Genomic DNA, 21,040 nt, shown 5'->3' with positions numbered 1-21,040 from the left:
AAGTGCTGCATATCCATAGCTAAGTAATCCCAGAGTAACATACCAAATGTGCAGTGCTACACTCAAAGTAGTGGATAATGAAAAAGACCTGGGGTAAGTTTCCAGTGAGATATGAAGTTTTCTCTGCAGTGTAGAGAGGCTGGAAGAGTAGCTCATGGGGTCTTGTCAATGATATATAGGAATTTTGCTAGCAGGGATAAGGAGGTGATAATTCCCTTGTATGAGGTAATGGGGGCCACACCTTGAGTACTGCATACAGGTCTGGAAGCCTCATTTTAGGAAAGATGTAGGGCTGTTGGAACGAGTACAGAGAAGGGGCAACAAGATTAGTGTGTGGAATGAAGGGTTGTTGTTACCAAGAAAGGCTTAAGTTCTGCAAATTGCAGCATCTGGATTGTAGGCACCTGCAAGGTGATCTGAGTGAGATATATGGTTTTAGCAAGCTCAATCCCACGGGCACTGAGGTTGCTCAAACCTTGAATGGTCTGAGCAAGCTCAATGCTTATGGGATTCTTCCTCTTGGTCAGCTTCAACACCCGAGGGGGCATAAATTCAAATTGAGGAAAGACGTGCAAAAATTTGCCTTTAGCCAACAGGTGGTTGATTGCTGGAACATACTTCAATCTGTTGTTGTGTAAGTTGACAGTTTGTTATTTTGTTTATTGTTTGTTTGGTTTTTAGGAGCATTAGCAACTAAGGTCATATTGCTCCGGGATGTGCGGTGGTCATTCCCTGACCTTTCCGCATCCTCCGTATTTGGTGGTGACGGAGTTGACAGTTTAAATAAATTCAAGGCTCTATTAATGCTAATGACACCAAGAAGTACTGGAAACTTGTCCACAAAAAATTTCAAATCTGAAAATAATGAACTGCCAACTGATGAAATTTGTGCTACCCCAGCATTTATAAGAAAATTTTTCAATGGCATATTTACAAAATGCCGTCACATGCAGCTGTAACATACTAGGTCACCGGGCAAAAGAACAGAATCTTCTTTTCTTGTTTAGGCTCTCCTCAACTTTGGCAGAAGAAATGCCTATGACTAGGGCAATCAATTTCCAAAATGGAAGATTTTAAAACTATTGGTGAAATAAAATTGCATATAATCTCCTTCAACATATCTAGAAGCAGTGCTTTTTTTGGGATGGTACAGCATACCGGCACTTTTATTAACAGTGACGTGTGACATTTCGATGCAGTGCACTTCGAAATTTGTAATATTCCATAAATTTTTTTCACATGTTTTATATGCAATTTTATTTCACACTATTGGTGAAATAAAATTGCATATAATCTCCTTCAACATATCTAGAAGCAGTGCTTTTTTTGGGACGGTACAGCATACCGGCACCTTTATTAACAGTGACGTGTGACATTTCGATGCAGTGCACTTCGAAATTTGTAATATTCCATAAATTTTTTTCACATGTTTACCTACTATTCAAATAAGTTTAAAATTATTTAACTAAATGTGCATTTTTCGCTGCCTATTGTTAAGATATTTTCTATATAAAATTGTATAACCATTTTTATAATTCTAAATTAATCAGTCAGACCTCTGTTTAAAGAAGTCCTTTTATAGCAAATTATTTTGAATTCCCCTTGGAAGTTACATTTAAAATACTTTCCATTGAGCGAAGAAAATTTTCATATAGCGAACGGATTAGGAGAGAATTAACTCGGTAAGCACTGTTCGCATTTCTGGTCTTCAGGCTGCTGCGCAAATTAAGAGAGCTAAAGGGATTACCATTCTACAACTTAGTGGTACCTGGTAAAACCTATCCAACCACCTGTCCCACATATGGAGAAGTTGCACTAGTCAACAGTGCAAGCAGATCAAGGGGTATTCCCAATGGGCTCTGGTCCATCTTCTATTGCAGTGGTGTCCCAACTTTTCCCGTACAGGGGCCATATTGAAAAAAAATTCAAAATTCGAAAATTTTATTAAGTACAATACACAATTACATTTACTGAACAAAACATTTAATGAGAATATTTTTGTTAATTAACAAAATTTAAAATGCTGTTTTAGTTCACTTTCCGGGTGGGCCGTAGATTGGACACAACTGTGAATCAACTGTAAGCGTCCCATTCTAGAATTAGGAGAGGGTGATTTTCTTTTACCACAACAAATAATCATCTGTTGTTTTTCAGAAGTGTGTTATCCACATTTTTCCATAAATTTTTGCTATTTCTGTTTACATGGTCACAGAACCTGAATATTCGAATGACACTGACATTTTGGACAGTTTCAAAAAAAACCCCCCAAATTTAAGAACTAGTGACAATACGATGATGAGAGAAGGAAAACGAAAGTATTAAAACTTCTGAACATGAATTACTGGCATTTGATGAAAATACAGTTAGACAATTCAATTAGAAAATTACAGTCAAATGAAAGAGATACAATTCGTGGATTTCGGGATAACTTAATTGAAAAGATGGTTTTGGAAGAATTGAAGCATTTGATGGTCAATACCAATTTCATCGAGTGAATGTGAACAAGGATTTTCATAAATTAATCTGATCGCTAGCCCAACCAGAGCTTCACTGATGACAAAAACAGTTTCTTCACTAATGTTTCTTTAAATCGTAGGTCCACTGTGGACCTGCTTCGATCCAGCAAAATATGTCGATTCATAGCTGCTTCAGAAACATCATTCAGCAAGAGACACACAAACAGGAAGAAAGGAAGTTGGCAGAGGGTGTCGGATGAAAACTTAATAACAATTTGAAATATTCTACAAAAATTTTATTATGAAATTATTTTTACTTGTTATTCATTTTTACTTATTATTTTTAGGGTCCATAGTCTAACGAAGGACCCTTATAATGTCACTCAGTTGTCTGTCTGTCCGTCCGTCACAGCATTCTATCTCTGGAACTACTCAAAATATTGACTTGATATTTTGCATGGGTTTGCACATCATGTGGGCCAACGTAACGGCATATTGATTGTCTTTTACAAAAATTTGTCTGAGAAATGAGGGGGTAAAATGTGGGAGTGACATACGACGTCAACAACCTATAGCTTATTATACACTATTGGAAAGAGCTCAACTAGTAGGTTTAAAATATAATTTTAAAATATTTTTAAAATTAAAAATTGCAGCGCCAGGCAGGAAAATTTGAGTAATTTTCGTGTCCCCTCCCCTCTATTTCCGTCGCTAATGGAGCTAAAAATTTAAAAATCACATTAGCTATGTGTTATTCAATGCTTATCAAGGGAAAACTATTCCGATTAAAAACTATCATTTATGATTAAAGAGGCCTGTGTGCTCTGGACTCATTATTACTATTGTGGATTATTGCGGATACAGAGCAAAATGGAGACAGAATAAATAATGACAAGTTTAATATTAATTGTAAAAATATTCTGTCTCCATTTTGCTCTGTGTCTGCAATAATCCACAATAGTAATAACTATCATTTACAAAGAATGGAACGAATTATATTGGGAATCAGACTGTTAGATAAGAAGAGAAACACATGGATTAGGCAGCAAACTCAAGTAAAGGACATTCTTATCAAAACTAAAGAACTAAAATGGTCTTGGGCAGGACACATAGCTCGAAGACATGATGACAGATGGACTAAGAAAATAACAGAATGGTACCCAAGAGGAGCTAGAAGAAAACCTGGAAGACAAAGGCGGAGATGGATAGATGAAACTCATGAGTTTGTGGGTAGTAAATGGATGGCCAGTGCTCAAAACAGAAGGAACTGGAAAGTTGCTGGAGAGGCTTTCATCTTGCAGTGGATTGAAAATGGCTGATGATTATGATGATGATCATTTACTTTTTGTGTTAAAATTAAAAAAACAATTTTTTATTGCACTTCAATTTTTTGTACTAAGTAACTTTCCTTTTGGTGACAAAAAGGTTGCTAAATAGTTAGTTAACAATTCTAACAAAGGTCATTTGTAAATTTTGTGATGAGAAGTATTTTTTAACAATTTTCAAAACTGGAGTTGTCTTGGCAAAGAGTTACTCAGAGAGCCAGTGTTGATGCAGTGGTGGTGGGGAGGCACCTGTGCACTCTTACATTGCCCTCACCTGCCAGTCGCTTCTCCCCATGACTTTAATCGCTTCTCCAGGAAGAAGTTGGGGTTACTTCTTCCACCCTTGTCATTCACAACAACTGGAAAGACTCAAATAGACGTTTTCGTTAGTTCCTCAGTTTTAGGCCAAGCCAGGGTACTAGAAACTTTTTCAGTTACCATAAAGCTCTATATTTGAGATACTACACTAACAACCATTCGTGACTACGGACCCTTCAACCTGAGTGCCTGGCACTCAGTAGTTGACCGATTTATTTACTTATTTTTTTTATATACTTGAATAATAAATTTATGCTTAATAAACTGTGTTAATGTACTAAATTTTTGTTCTTATTAAAAAACATTACTACTAAAGTAACAATATCAGGAAAAAAAAAAAAAAAAAAAAAATTTAGAGTACTTTTCATATCCTTTCAATTTAAAATTTTTCCTGATAGCAAAGAATGAGTACCGGCACCTATTTTTTTTTACACAAAATGCACTGTCTAGAAGTAACGACAGTATATGGATGTGAGGAGGTTGGACTGAAGAGCTATATTCGGATTTTCAAATGTTGGTATAACATTGAAAAGAAACAAGCAAACTGCTTTATTGAAGTCAGAAGAAAGAAACATGAACAGACTTTCTGCACAAGTGAGGATAACATGTCTAGAATTTGGAATGTTTTAGGATTGCTTTTGCTAGAAGTTTGTAATTCAGCTCTTTATCTTGAGTTCATCAGTTAAAAACAAGTCTTCTTTCAAAACTTCTGGATCATGAACTGAATTGAAAATAAGCCAGTGCCACTCACAAGTGATGGCTTGTATTTTTCAATTTGGCCACATGTCAAAGGTTATGTACCTGCATGATCATCACAACTCAGAGGAAGATGCAAATAAATATTTGGTATCGCATGACAACACCATCATCACAAAATGCAACATCTAGTTTTGCATTTTTTCTAGCACTGCATGCTTATTAATTAATGCTTATTTGTTTGTAAATGTTTACTTTGCATTTTCAGCAGCTGAAAACTGAAAAGGTAGCACAAGGTAAATGTGTTACCTTTTTCGATTTTATAATACACAGAAAATCTTGTGTATATGCAATCTGAAATTTTTCATTGTATTTCTTTGGGAGAAATGCAAACTTACCGAAACATATTGTTAATTACCTTTGCACTATATAAGTACTAAGATATGACAGCACATATCTATTTTACAATGTAGACTACCAAGAGCACACATTATGATCAATTTGTTAAAGACATTCAGCAGAAATTTGCAAATTCTTTTTAAAACCAATATCAATGTAATTTTAGTTATTACTTTTGTGAAAAGAAAAAGACAGAGTTTTTGCAAAAAAGAGAAATGCTTCGTCGCCAACTACATCACAACAGCAAGACGGACATGGGACAAATCTAGTAAAGAAGACAGGGTCTCTGTCGTAAATCTAGATTTTTTTTTTTTTAATGTGAACCCCTAACACGAGAGGTATTAGAACCTATAGTACTTAGTATCATGCTTGGGTTGGAGGTTGAGAAGACAAAAGAAGATATTTGTTGACATTGCACTTGAACTTCTGTAGATTGCAATTTTCAGAAAATACGTATGAAGGAAGGTTGTTCCAGAAAACGGCAGTTGAATGAATAAATGGGGAAGATGAAAAGTTGGTTCTGTGGGTTTGAAGTTGGACAGTAAATGGATGTTGGCTGGTGGCAGCACGTGTTCGGACTGTTTTGAAAGAGAGCGGGAATTATAGAAGCCAATTCAGAAGAACAGTGCCCATGGAAGTATCTGTAGAAGAGGCATGCAGCAGAAACAGTACGTCTATGAGAAAGCGAGTAGAGAGATTCTGTTAGAGATGACTCATTAATTAACCTAACTGCCCTCTTCTGATTGGAATCAAGAAACCTGAGAGAGGTTTTGGGGGCACCACTCCAGTTGTGAGAACAATATTCCATGGCAGGGTGGATTTGGGATTTACACAGAGTGAGCAGCTGTTTGGAAAAAAAGTAACGCCAAGAGCGAAAGAGAAAACCAAGTTTTTTTAGATGCAGAGGAAGCAATATTTGTAATGTGCTTGTGCCAAGAGAGATTAGAAGTCAGGGTAATCCCCAAAAGATATATATCATTTTGCCTAGAAATCGGAGTGTCACTAAAGATAAGCATAGGAGCAGAAGAATCCTTTTTGCGAGATATAAGACAAGACTTAGTTTAAGAAGGGTTGAAATCAACTAAGTTGTCTTTGCCCCACTGCAGAATTACCTGAAGATTGGTATTTAAGGAATTGGTAGCAGATTTTTGAAAAGTTGAAGCTGATTGAGCAGGACAAGGTTTCTCAAAATGGAAAGTGGAATGCAGTGTGCTATAATTGGCAAAACTATGGATAGGATTTCCAGTCAATGGAAGAAGGTCATTAATATACCAGAGGAAAAGAGTGGGGGAAAGAACTGAGCCTTGGGGGACACCGGCATTAGTGGAGAAGTTAGAAGACAGAGAGCCTTCTACCATCACCCTCAGTGAAACGATCAGAGAGAAAACTGGATAACCAATTACTAAAAACAGTTGGCAAACCATAAGATGGAAGCTTGTTCAGAAGACCTTTATGCCAAATACGATCAAAAGCCTTTGAGATGTCAAGAGCAACTACTTGTGTTTCACCGAACCTTTCCATTGAATTAGTCCATAAATGGGTAACATAAGCCAGAATATCACCAGTGGATCGATACTGACGGAATCCATACTGGCGATTGTTGATCAGACGGAAGGTTTCTAGATAGTTTAAGAGTTGGCAGTTAATTGATTTCTCCATTACTTTAGAAACAGTAGAAGTAATTGCAATCGGACTATAACTGGATGGGAGGGATTTGTCACCCTTTTTAGGAACTGGCTGGATATGAGCAAATTTCCAAGCAGAAGGAAAAACACCTTTGGAATAGGAAAGTGAAAAAAGGTGGCAAAGAATAGGAGTAAGTTCAGGAGCACAGGTTTTGAGAACAAGTGGAGAAATACAATCAGGACCTGGAGCTTTCTTAGCATCGAGATTCATCAAAATCCTTCTGATATCCTTTTGACGGAAGACCACAGGAGGCATTGAATGGAGCGTGTTGGGAATGGAGGGAGGTGTTTTACCAAGATCATTAATACGTGAGCTCGAAGAAAAATGGGATGCTAGCAGGTCAGCTTTATCCTTGGCTGATGCGACAACAGAACCATCTGGTTTGGACAGAGGTGGGAGCACAGATGGGCAAAAGTTGTGGCCAATAGCTTTGGCAAGAGACCAGAATGCTCGGCTACCATTAGGGCAAGAAGCAAGTTTTCTACTCTTAGCCTGTTCAAACTCTAGTTTGGACTGATTAATACTGAGTTTTGGTGTAGGCAGAAAATGAACTGAAGAATTAGAAACAAGCCAATTACGATATGCAACATTCTTCTCTTGAACAGCCTTAGCACATTTATTGGAAAACCAAGGTTTAGATAAAGGACGAGATTTTAAAGTGGAGAGTGGGATAAAGGATTCCATTCCTGCAAGAATAATTTCACTGACACGATCTGATCTGAGCAAACATTGACATCAGAAGTAATCCGAAAAGAAGAAAAGAAGTCTCGCAGGTCATCCCATTTTGCATTCTTGTAATGCCAAACAACATGAGGTTGGGAATAGCTATGAGATAAAGGTTCCATTGGAGAAGAGACAATCACTAAGTTGTGATCTGAAGTGCCTAAAGGACCTCTCACTTCGACCGTGTACTTAGAAGGGTTGTTTGTGAGAAAAAGATCAAGTGTATTGGCTGTATGATTAGGATTTTCTGGTATTCTTGTAGGTAAATGAACAATCTGTGCTAGGTCATTAGTAATTGCAAAAGCCTCAGCATCTTGACCTGCTGGGTCGGTGTGACTAGAAAACGGAAGCCAGCTGGAACTGAGAACATTAAAATCACCAAGGAAAATTACCTCACTGTTAGGAAAGTTGGACTGGAGAAAGTCAAGTTGCAAAGAGAGGAAGTTTGTTTGTTTGTTATTTGGTTTTTAGGAGCATTAGCAACTAAGGCTATATTGCTCCGGGGATATGCGGTGGTCATTCCCTGACTTTTCCGCATCCTCCGTATTTGGTGGTCACGGGCTTGAACCCGGTCTAATCAAGGAGCGTGTGCTACGCACTGCTGCTCCTGCCCACCTGGCTACGGAGGCGCCTAAAGAGGAAGTCAAAGGGTTCCAAGTGATTAGTGGAGTTGGGAGAACGGTAGAGACAACAGATGAATTTGACACAATGAGGTAGAGAGATTTTAAGTCAGAGAAGATCAAAGAGAGGAGATTCCAAATTGCCAAGCTCTGACAGGGAATATCAGAATGGACATATGCACAAGTACCACCTTTGAGGCGAAAGGAATCATACAGCGAATAATTTGGGCATCTGAGATGAGCAGTAGTTGAATCAACTGATTACTGAGATTCTGTCAGAAAAAGTACATGGGGTTTGGCAGACTGCAAGTGGAAATCGACATCAAGATTAGAATTGAAACCACGTATATTTGTGAAATGAATTAGGAAGTGCTTAGGAGGTTTAGTTCTTTTTGCAGATAAGCTTGCTCTATTAGTTTGACAATTCATGGTGTATTCAATAGTAAGAAAAAGTGGGTGGGACATGCTGTATGAAGTAATGAAATTTTGAAATATGCCGTACATGTGGTAAGAATATACCCAGATCCTTGACATAACATGGCCTCGAGAATGCTCCCCGCATACACACTACTCGGACTCCCTCCAGTCACTATCTGGCAGAGTAGAGGTAGCAAGATTATACACTAGCTGATCCGGAAGCCTCCTAGAGAGTTACCAATAGGTTTGGTCCGATGTACTAACTAGCGGCTGGCCTGTGAACACTGTTTTAGAGCTGTACCCTCGAAATGTAAGGAATATTGAATCTCGCCACGATGTTCATCATAACCTCAAAAGTCATCAATCATACTGCATGATGGAAGAGATAGGGAAGGGTTGACCGGAACTTAGCTCTAGAGACTAAACATGGGTTCCACCACTTCAAGCCTCCAATAAGCAAAGTGGTGGTATTTCATCGGTTGATGAGAGTCATCTATCACCCAGTACTGACTGGTAACATAGAGGGGCAGCGTTCCTCCATGTGGTGTGGGTGCCACACCTCGACCCCTGCTTATGTTGGTTCACACCTGGGTGGTCACCCACCATGTACTTGTGCATGGAGGTTATACCCAGGATTACTAACAGTCCCACCATCATGAAGGTGGAAGCAGAGGATTTGGCTGTCACAGACCGTCCGGACTTCGCCCAAATTGGGTCTACTTGACTTGAGTGTCACCCGAATATCAGTTCCATCAGCGTTTTAGACTCCCAGGTAGCAAGTACAGCTTGTCTGGCCTATCTGAGAGAATGTCTGTGACAACCTCAAGGACCTAAGACTTGGAAGCTATGTAATATAATAAATAAAACAGATAATTTTATAAACTATTACAAACAGTCTTTATTTTGAGTACGAAATGTTGTCAAATGGTCAGGTGGTTCAGGAATGGGTAGTAATTCATTGTGAGGCATGGGACAAATTGCAGATGATATATTTGGGTACATCACTGTCCACTTCATTTTCATTGTCATCCCTTTTCTAACAGGATGCACCATACAGAAGTAACAGTCTGACATGATTTGTTGACCCCCCTCCATATCATAGGCACTGCGAAAAGCATAAAATGTCCCTTTTGATTGACCCATGTGTTGAGTTTTGATGAACAGATAGTGCAGCATATGTGTGGAGACCAGTTTTTGTCCTGGTCACCTACTTTACACCCAAAGTACAAGAAGTAGGCCTGTTTTATAACTCAAATTAAGAGATGCTTTCTTGAAGCTAACGTGACTTCTCCACATATGTAACTGAAGCCATCTGGACTATTCACACAATTACAGGGCATGTTAATCTTATACACAAATACTGTGCAAAAAGTAGGAATCTCACAGAGAACAACTGTTAACTGAGAACAAATCACACAGTACCTAGCTGTATTTGAGGGTTACTGCAACAGAGTTGAAGACACATTTGAGGTGACAACTTACCACGTGATGCAGAGCGAGGACACAGTTGTCAATAATGTGATAAGAGCGTGGTAGTACTGAAACTGCCATGTTTTTTTGCCACGAGCCGTAGTTGATAATGTAAAGTAACTCACTAATATGAAGTCCCAACTGAAATTTGAAAAAAAAAAAAAAAAAAAAAAAGGCAATTGACAAATTTTAATATGATTTTTGTGTTCAGCAGCATAAAATTAGTCAAAATTGGGTATTTTCGTTTTCGTAACATTTTATGTGTTGACCAGTGTTATATCATGACAGTACGATCACTCATCGGTGAAGACAGGATATTAGAGCTGGAAAAGGAATTAGAAAATGTGAATTGGAATATCATCGGTTTGGCTGAAACAAGAAGAAGAAATGAATCACTTATAAGTTTATCAAGTGGAAGTCTGCAGTACACCAATGGAAACAGTGAAAGGAGTGAAGGTGGAGTTGGGTTTCTGGTCCATAAAGATTTTAAAAACAACATTTTGGAATTCAAAAGTACATCACCAAGGGTATCAAGGCTAATACTCAAGATTTCTAAGAGGTACAAGCTAAAGATTATAATGATTTATGCACCAACATCGAGCCATGATGATGAAGAGGTTGAAGAAATGTGCACCAAAATTGAGAGTCTTCTAGATGAGCAGAAAACCCACTACACTATTATTATGGGGGACTTCAATGCTAAGGGTGGAAAAAGGCAAAACAGCGCAGAAAGAGGAACTATAGGAAATTTTGGAATTGGTGAAAGAAATAAAAGAGGTGAAAGACTTGTGGAATTTGCAGAATCTCAAGGACTGTCAGTAATGAACACTTTTTTCAAGAAAAGGGTGAACAGAAAGTGGACATGGAAGAGTCCAAATGGATTAACAACTAATGAAATCGACTTCATCCTCACTAACAGAAGATATATTGTGAATGATGTTACCGTCCTGAATAAGGTAAATGTTGGAAGTGATCACAGAATGGTAAGATGTACACTTGATATAGATGTAGGAAAGGAAAGAAAAAAACTGACTCGAGTAAATAATACAAAGGTCTTTGAGATAACAGAGGAGGAGAAAAAGCAGTATGTACTGGAACTTAAAAACAAGTTTTAGCTTCTGCAGACTGCTCAGGACCAAGACATCGACGAGGAATATTACAACTTTCTGAAAGTAATAAAGCCCAAGAAACCAATAGGGAAACAGAAATCCAAAGAAGAAAAAATTAGTCAAGAAACACTTGTCATGATGAACTGAAGACGACAAATGAAGAGCAAGAAAAACACTGACAGGGAGAAAATTGAGTATACTGAGTTATGCAAAGCCATTAGAAAGAGACTCAGAGAGGACATAAGAAGATTTAACACAAGAAAAGTAGAACAAGCATTAAGGGAAAACAAAGGATTTAAATCAGCAGCCATGAACAGTAATACAGAAAGACAAATGATACTGATACTGAAGAATAGCGATGGTGTACTTATAAACAGCAGAGAAGGCATAATTCAAATAGCAGAAGACTACTATAGAGAATTATACAAGGAGCGAGGGAATGATACCAGCAGTGGAGAAGATGGATTGCAAAGTAGCAACACATACGACATACCCGATATTCTTCCTGATGAGGTAGAACATGCACTGAAAAAAAATGAAGAATCGGAAAGCCCCGGGGGAAGATGAAGTTACTGTAGAGTTGTTAAAATTGGGAGGAAGAGACATAACACAAAAACTGGCAAGGCTCTTCACAAAGCGCATTAGAAAAGGTGTGATGCCTAAGCAGTGGAATAATGTAATCATAGTTTTGCTGCATAAGAAAGGAGATAAATCAGAAATTGGAAATTATAGACCAATTAGCTTGTTATCCCACATCTACAAGTTGTTCACAAGGGTCATTACTAACACATTAGAAAGAATACTTGATGAGAATCAACCGAAAGAGCAAGCTGGCTTTAGGTCAGGATTCTCAACTATGGATCACCTTCACATAATATCACAGCTAATGGAGAAAGCAAATGAATATAAAACACCATTATGCCTGGCATTTGGGGATTATGAAAAGGCATTTGACTCCATACAGCATAAGGCAATGTTTCGGGCACTAGAAAGACAAGGCACAGATAGCCCATATATTATGATTTTGAAGAAAATATATGAGAGTGCTACCTCCTTTATTAGACTAGACAAAGACAGTAGCAAATTTAAAATTGAGAAAGGAGTTCGACAAGGAGACACAATATCTCCGAAGCTGTTTACTGCTGCCCTTGAGGAAGCTTTCAGAAGATTAGACTGGTTGCAGAAAGGAGTCAATGTGAACGGAGAGTCCTAAACCATTTACGATTTGCAGATGACATTGTGGTTATAAGCCACGATCCCAAAGAATTATAGGAAAATATTAATCAGTTATGCACAGTTAGTAAGGATTTTGGACTAAAGATGAATATGGCTAAAACAAAAGTAATGATGAACAATATGCCACGGAAAGGGAAATAATGATTGAAGGAGCAGTAATTGAAAAGGTGGAGTCATACTTATCTGGGACAAGTCATTGGCTGTAATAATGATAAATGGCTGGAAGTCAAGAGAAGAATAAATTTTGGATGGATAGCATTCAGGAAATATAGTCACATACTGAAGAGCAATATCCCAGTTTGTCTGAAACGTAAAATAATGATCCAATGTATACTCCCCACCATGACTTATGGAAGTGAAACTTGGGCACTCACCAAAAGAATGGAAGAGAAGCTGAGAACTACACAGTGAAGAATGGAACGAATTATATTGGGAATCAGACTGTTAGATAAGAAGAGAAACACATGGATTAGGCAGCAAACTCAAGTAAAGGACATTCTTATCAAAACTAAAGAACTAAAATGGTCTTGGGCAGGACACATAGCTTGAAGACATGATGACAGATGGACTAAGAAAATAACAGAATGGTACCCAAGAGGAGCTAGAAGAAAACCTGGAAGACAAAGGCGGAGATGGATAGATGAAATTCATGAGTTTTTGGGTAGTAAATGGATGGCCAATGCTCAAAACGGAAGGAACTGGAAAGTTGCTGGAGAGGCCTTCATCCTGCAGTGGATTGAAAATGGCTGATGATGATGATATCATGACAGCAAATATATCCCAGATTTAGAAAGAAGAGTAATAAGATAAACAACACATAAAAATTAACCTGCAGCGGTAATACTCAAAATGTAGGGAAAACAGTGGTGTGTTATCTGACAGGTGGCCAACTTTCTTTTTTAATTTTTGCAAAATATTTTGGGTAAAATAGTGCCAATATTTCATCTTTTCTTAATAGATTATAGTACTTATCATATGTACTTTTTTAAAAGTTTTAATAAAAAATTAAATTTTTTTAAAAACGTGTGTTTTATACATTTATTTTCAGTAAAAACACAAAAACATTAATTCTGCTGAAAATCGTAAAAAAAAAAACAAAAAAAAAACACACATTCCTTTTAAACGCAAAACATAAACGTCAACCTCCTATTCTCTTCCATTTTCCAGTCTAAAAGACTATTAAGTGCACAAAATTTCAAACATGGGCATATTTCTGCTTATTATGTGTAAATAAATATTATTATTAAAAAAAATTAAGTAAACATATATATACATTCAATACTGTTAATTACTTCTGTTATCATTTTTCAGGTTTATTAGAAGTAAGTGAAACTCTTGCTATAAGTACAATATGAAATAAAATAATTTAAACAAACTAGTTATGATATCAAAAAAGGAGCTTAGGGCTGGTCAAGTGCAAACTTCCAGTCAATGTCCCCACAAATTTTTGTGTTGGGAAGACAGGTGGATTAAAATCCAGCATTTCTAATAACAAGGATGGGTGGTCACACCCATGGATAACTGAAAAACTCGAATCTATTTCTTATTTTATTTTTTGCTTTCCTCTAATATTTTAATTTCCCATTTGTTAGGGTTCTGGGAGGAAAGAAAAAATTCTTACTAGCCTCTTTCTTATCAGTTTTACCTTCCAACTTCAGTTGACCAAAACAACTTCCTCTTTTTAAAAGGGGACGTTGTTTTTGGAGAGTTCATTTCATGGCATGCTGTTCCAGGCTGTTAGAAGATATTTAAAGCCATTTGGCTTTAAAGTATTTTTTATATACACATCCTGAAGTGATCATTACATAATAATATTAGAAAAATGACCAAAGAAGGAAACATTATGTAGAATCAGGTTAAAAAAAATGCTCATTCTGTAAATTCAGGGGAGCATCCTATGCCACCAGTGTTAAAGGTGGTACCAGAGAATATCCCAAATGGCAGCACTGCATTTCAAAATTTCTCACTCACGTGGCACACACCCATTTTTGCAATTAGTAATTTCAGCACACACACACAGATACAGATTTCAAAAATTTACCAATGGCAGTGAAACTGGTGATGAACCTAGTACAGCACCTTGAAATGGGTGCCAACACTTCCAGTAAACCATACTATTACATCTCTCATTAATCACCTTAAGTTGTTATCTAAATTCTTTGATATAATCAATAATCAATATAACAATATTGCATTTTTTTCAGTAGGCTTGTTACAAAAAAAATGCTCCCCGGTGGATTATGTTTTTAATTATTAATTTTAAAATTTTGGGAATTGCTTTATGATCCATAATGTGCACAAAATAATTCTGCTCAAATCACGTAACTGGTTTAAATATTCAAATACATCCACATGTATTTGAACTGACTAAGTTTAACTTTGATCAATCTGTACTTTCATAGAAGAAATATATTTAAAACAAAATTGAAAGGCCAAAAAAGTTGTTATAGTGACCTGGATCTACAAGTTTAGACCTAAATTTTTCTCTTAATTTTTTTGTTATTCCTCTTGCAGTTTCTTGAGTTAAACGTCGAAACATATCATAACCAAGGATCATAACACCACCTCCATTATGCCAATCTTCCAACATATAGGATCTTGAATAATTATCTTTGATGCTTGATAATTCATATACCTAAAAGAAAAAAAAAAAAAAAAAAAAAAAAAAGAGGCATTTTAATTAGCTTATAAAATAGTAATAGGTAAAATAACTCAAAATATAACGATATAAAAATATTGCCAAGTGATTTTTATGTCTACTGCAAGCATGTTGAGAAATTTATAATAGTTTTATTTCTTTAGGAAACCTGCATTTTTTTCTTGTTAGATTCAAATGGAAGAATGACACTATAATGATATCATTTTCAAAAATTTATATAGAGTGATAAAAAAAACACAGAAGTTTGAATTGCTACATTTACTAAATGAATTTAACTTTCAATAATGGCTGTTATACATGATATACATTATTCAGTAATGTGCTTTTGATGTGAAAAATTTTGTCAAATTGGTAGTGGCACATTATTCAGAATCTGCAAATAAAGGAATCACTAGGTGGCAGTGATTAGCGTGTACTCATGTGGGATTTACTCAAAGATGTAACTACCATCAGGGATAGACGGAAGGATTTTCGCTTTCATAAAGGTGACTACAGTGGTTTCGGACAACTTTTAAATTCTATACAGTGGGACCAACTGATAATGCTACCAACAGCAAATTATAAATGAGAAGCATTCAAGGAATTAATCTTGGAAGCTACTAGACTTTTCGTACCAACTAAGAAAGGTTCAAGGTTTAGGCCTAAATGGATGTAAGATGAACTAATGAAACTAGTGGCAGAGAAGAGAAGAAAAATGCATATAAATTATCAGGTGACACAGATGCCTATGATAGATATGACAGTCTTTAATCAAGTCACAAAGGTGGCAAAGGCAGATTATGAGAAATCTCTGGCAAAGAATGCAAGGAAAAATAATAAAGACTTCTTTATATATGTAATCTCTAGAAGGAAGGGATGAATCTCATTGATCCACATGATATCCAAGGTTTGATTGTTGATGATTCTGCTCAGGTAGCTGACAAACTGAACGTGTCTTTTGCACCTACATTCACATATGAGAAATTCTGTAGGGAAGTGAAGGCCAGAAGTTTATAAAACTCTAACAGGGAGTTAAATAATTTTTTAAAAACTGAGAGCAAAGTGGAGGAAAAATTATTGAAGTTAAACATAAGGAAGGCACCTGGGGTGGAGAGGATCAATCCAGTTATATTAAAGGAAGCAGCAAACGAAGTAAGCAGGCCCTTAGTCATGATTATGATGGCATCCTTGGACCCAGGGGAGGTCCCCACGGACCGGAGATATGCAAATGCATCCCCCATTCATAAGGGTGGATCGAAAGCTGACACGAGTAATTACAGACCTATTAGTTTAATTTCTGTTCTGGGAAAAATAGTGGTGTCACTGGTTAAAGAAGCATTACAAGACATCTAGAAAAGACTGAAGTCATAGTTCAGACAGAGCATGGCCAGACAAGACTTCCCCTTAACTGGCCAATTTGACTGGATACTACGATGTGGTCACAAAGGAACTGGCACATCCGAGGTGATCTCATTGAGGTGTATAGTAGTAGTAGTAGTGGCATGTGATGCAAGAAAGCAAATGTATGAGCTTATGCAGCATCAGCCAAAAAAAAAAAAAAAAAAAAATTACACCATTCGCTCCAAATGCCTGTCCAGTTGCTCCTTAAATTTATTCAACCTATCAACTGCCACAACGACAGATGGAAGTTTGTTCCAGCAATTAACCACCCGCTGGCTAAAGGCAAATTTCCACAGATCTATTCTACATCTGTCTTTTCTTAATTTGAATTTATGCCCCCTTAGGTTCGTAATCTGAACAAGTGGAAGGATCCTATCACCGTGCAGGTGCCTAGTCTCCAGCCACTGCAATTTGCAGAACTTAAGCCTCTCTTGGTAAGGGAATCCCTTCATTCCCCTCACCAATCTTGTTGGCCTTCTCTGTACACGCTCAAGTAAATCTACATCCTTCCTAAAATGAGGCCTCCAGACCTGGACGCAGTACTCAAGGCGTGGCCTGACCACTGCCTTATACAGAGGGATAATCACCTCCTTCTCCCTGCTAGCAAAATTCCTATATATCATTGACAAAACCACATGACCTGCCCTGGCAGCCTGTCTGCATTGCTCAGAGAACTTCATATCTGACTGCACAATTACTCCCAGGTCTTTTTCATTTTCTACCACCTTAAGTGTAGTACCACACAGTTGGTACGTTTCTCTGGGGTTACTTCTACCCCAGATGCAGTACTTTGCATTTGTCAAGGTTAAACTTCAGTTGCCACTTCCTAGCCCATCTGCCCAAATTATCTAGATCCTGTTGCAGTAGCACACTGCCATCATCTGCAAACTTAGACATTAAGCCTGATATACCTTCATCAATATCATTGATAAATATACAAAACAACAGTGGACCTAACACCGAACCCTGTGGGACTCCACTAATAACATTAGTCCAAGAAGAGCAGCACCCACTGATTACCAACCTCTGTCTTCTCGCACTTAACCATCCTTTTATCCATTGTAGCAACTTACCCTTAATACCATTCTGCTCCAATTTGTACAACAGTCTTCCATGCTCAACAGTGTCAAAAGCTTTCCTGAAATCCAAATATATGATATCAAAATTATTTTTTGCATCCAGTTCCTTTGTAACCACATCATAACATCCTATCAAATTTGTCAGACAAGACTTTCCCTTAACAAACCCATGCTGTGTCTGAATTATTGCTGCAGTCTTGTCTAGATGATCCTGCAATGCATCTTTAACCAGCGACTCCATTATTTTACCCAGAACAGAAGTTAAACTAACTGGTCTGTAATTACTCGTGTCACCCTTCGATCCCCCTTTGTGAATTGGGGATACATTTGCACATCTCCAGTCCGTGGGAACCTCCCCTGAGTCCAAGGATGCTCTCATAATTATTGCTAAGGGTTTGCTTAGTTGCTTTGCTGCCTCCTTTAATATAACTGGATAGATCCCATCCACCCCAGGTGCTTTTCTTACGTTTAACTTCAACAATTTCTCTTCCACTTTGCTCTCAGTTATTACAAAATCATTAAGTATCTTGCTACAATTTGATAACCATCTGCCATTTTCAAACCTTAATAATTCCTCATGTGTGAATGTAGATGCAAAATACTCATTCAGTTTGTTTGCTATCTGAGCAGGATCATCAACAGTCGAACCATCGATGTCAAGTGGACCAATCAGATTCATCCCCTTCCTTTTAGAGTTTATATAAGTAAAGAAATCCTTGCTGTTTTTCTTAGCATCTTTTGCCAAGGATTTCTTGTACTCTGCCTTCGCCTGCCGAACCTCCTTTGTGACCTGATTACAGATTAACTTATATCTGCCATAGGCTTCTGAGTCGCTTGAAAATTTATATGCATCCCATGCATTTTTCTTCTCTGTTATGAGTCTCATTAGTTCATTTGACAACCATTTAGGCCTAAACCTTGAACAATATTTCTTTATAGGTATGAAACTTTTAGTAGCTTCCACGATTAATTCCTTGAATGCTTCCCACTTAGAATTTACTGTTGGTAACATCGTCAGTTGATCCCACAGTACAGAATTTAAAAACTGTCGGAGACCACTTTTACTCGCCTTTATGGAAGCAAAAACCCTTTCCTTTACCCCTGATGGTAATTAAATCCCACATCAGTACACTGTGATCACTGCCACCTAGTGGTTCTGTTATCTGCAAATTCCTAATACATGAATGATCACTGCTGATAACCAGATCAAGAGTATTACTTTCTCTGGTTGCCTCTTGAATATAGGGCTTAGAATGGTTTGAGCAAGCTCAATGCTGATGGGATTCTTCATCTTGCCCCGATTCTGCACCTGAGGAGGCATAAATTTAAATTGAGGAAAGACAATTGTAGAATAGATGTGCAGAAATATATTCCTTTAACCAGCACGTGGTTGATTGCTGGAACAAACTTCCATCTTTAATTGTAGAAGTTGACAGCTCAAATAAATTCGAGGCTGAACTAGACAAATGTTTAGAGTGAATGGAAGAAGAAGTTTTTTTGATGTGTAAAAATCTTTGACAGTATCTACTAAATTTCAGATGGTAGTAAAATCAATGTCATGATTGTGCGATGCAGAAATGATGTCATTTGATGTCATTTCCGTGTCATAACAAAGAAAAATGGAGTCGGGAGAGCAGATCGCACAAAGGATCACGGGAGGTGATTTTGTAGAATACCTGCTAAATTTCGGACGGTAGTAAAATCAATTTGTCACGATTTTGCAACAACAAGGAAATGATGTCGCTTCCGTTTCATAACAAAGAAAAACGAAATTCGGAGAGGAGATCGTGCAAAGGATCACAGGAGGTGATCTTGCAGATCACAAACTAAATTTTGGATGGTAGTAAAATCAATTTGCCACGATTTTGTGATGCGGAAATGAAGTCATTTCCGTTTCATAACAAAGAAAAACAGAGTCAGGAGAGGAGATCGTGCAAATGATCATGGGAGGTGATCTTGGATGTGCTCGGAACTGGCATAAGCCAGCTGGTTGTGGAAAAATATTTATGATTCGGGGCATACTACTTAGGTGGCTTTGGGCTAACCATTGCCACCTGTGGCAGAAACCTTCTGGTAACCAGAGAAATGGATATCTTGAGGGCAGTGATCTTGGATATGCTCAGAGCAGGCATAAACCAGCTCTGAGCACATCGGCGCCTCTGTAGCCAGGTGGGTAGGAGCAGCAGTGCATGGCACACGCTTCTTGATTAGATCGGGGTTCGAGCCCGTGACCACCAAATACGGAGGATGCAGAAAGGTCAGGGAATGACCACCGCATATCCCCGGAGCAATATGCCTTAGTTGCTAATGCTCCTAAAAACCAAATAACAACAACAACAACTGAGCACATCCAAGATCAATACATCACATGTATTCCTTACCAGTTGAAGTGCATGTAATGTAAGTGCTACAGTACCCATCTGTATTACTGAAGCAGTTGTATATTTCCATCAAGAGGCAAATCACAAATGTTTTTCCAGAAATGAAAGCTGTGTATGGGCAGAACTGTCCATCCTATGACACTGTAAAAAAATGGAAACAGGAGTTCCAGTGCGGTCGTACAAGTGTCTTTTACAAGCCAAGAGAAGGAAGGCCATCAACATCCACAGACAGTGAGACGGTTGCAAAGGTTGAGCTGCTGGTGCTGAGTGACAGATGTATGAGAATTAATTTCACTGCAAATGTAGTGGGAATTAGTTATGGGTCTGCACACAGCATTTTACACGACCATGTGCACATGTCCAAGGGCTCCACAAGATGAGTTCCAAGATTGCTGACACTTTTGCAGAAGCAATGTCAAATGCAATGTTCTCGCCTACTGTTGTATTTGTGTGATGTGGATGTTGAGAACTTTTTTGATCGGTTGGTTATGAATGATGGGTGTACCAGTATGATCCAGAGACTAAAGACATGTCAAAGCAATGGAAGCACACCACCTTCCCACCTCCAAACAAGGCAAAGACCACTCCATCTGTGAAGAAGGTGGTGATGTCTGTGTTCTAGTAGAACAAAGGGGTAATCCTGACAGATTACCTACCTCATGGTTCTACACTTACCACAGAATACTACAGTAATCTTTTCAAAAAGTTACATGATGCTTTGAAGGTGAAAAGGCGTGGAATGTTAACCATAGGTGTCCGTTTTCTGTCATACAATTCTGTCAGATAATGCATTGGCTCACACGGCTGTTGCCACCACCAACTTTGTTTCTCAGTGCAGCTTAGAACTACTGCAGCACTCACCCTCTCGTGACCTAGCACCATCAGACTTCATCTTGTTTCGAGAAATGAAGAAACCATTGCATAGACCATTCCATTATTCATGGTTTCAGGCAAAAAGTGGGGACTTCTATGATCAAGGTAATAAACAACTGATCCACAGATGGGGAAATATGTTACTATACAAGGAGAGTACACAGAAAAGGATTAATGTTCCTGTGAAGTTTCACCTTTCTAGGGCTATTATTT

General features: G+C 37.8%; 1 protein-coding gene across 3 annotated transcripts in view; it reads right to left on the bottom strand.

Moving 5' to 3' along the window:
* XNP (ATRX chromatin remodeler XNP) overlaps window positions 1-21,040 on the bottom strand; it is a 664,672-nt gene that overhangs the window by 350,819 nt on the left and 292,813 nt on the right. For all 3 annotated transcript variants that reach the window (XM_090383634.1, XM_090383636.1, XM_090383635.1), the window contains exon 14: window positions 14,910-15,090. In XM_090383634.1, the coding sequence (XP_090239760.1) occupies window positions 14,910-15,090 (181 nt within the window). The remainder of the gene's footprint in view (window positions 1-14,909; window positions 15,091-21,040) is intronic.

Source organism: Mastigoproctus giganteus, chromosome 10 (assembly GCF_048544385.1).
Source record: "Mastigoproctus giganteus isolate SK-2022 chromosome 10, ASM4854438v1, whole genome shotgun sequence".
In the NCBI taxonomy this organism is placed as follows: Eukaryota; Metazoa; Arthropoda; class Arachnida; order Uropygi; family Thelyphonidae; genus Mastigoproctus; species Mastigoproctus giganteus.
This window is presented reverse-complemented; position numbering and strand designations above follow the sequence as displayed.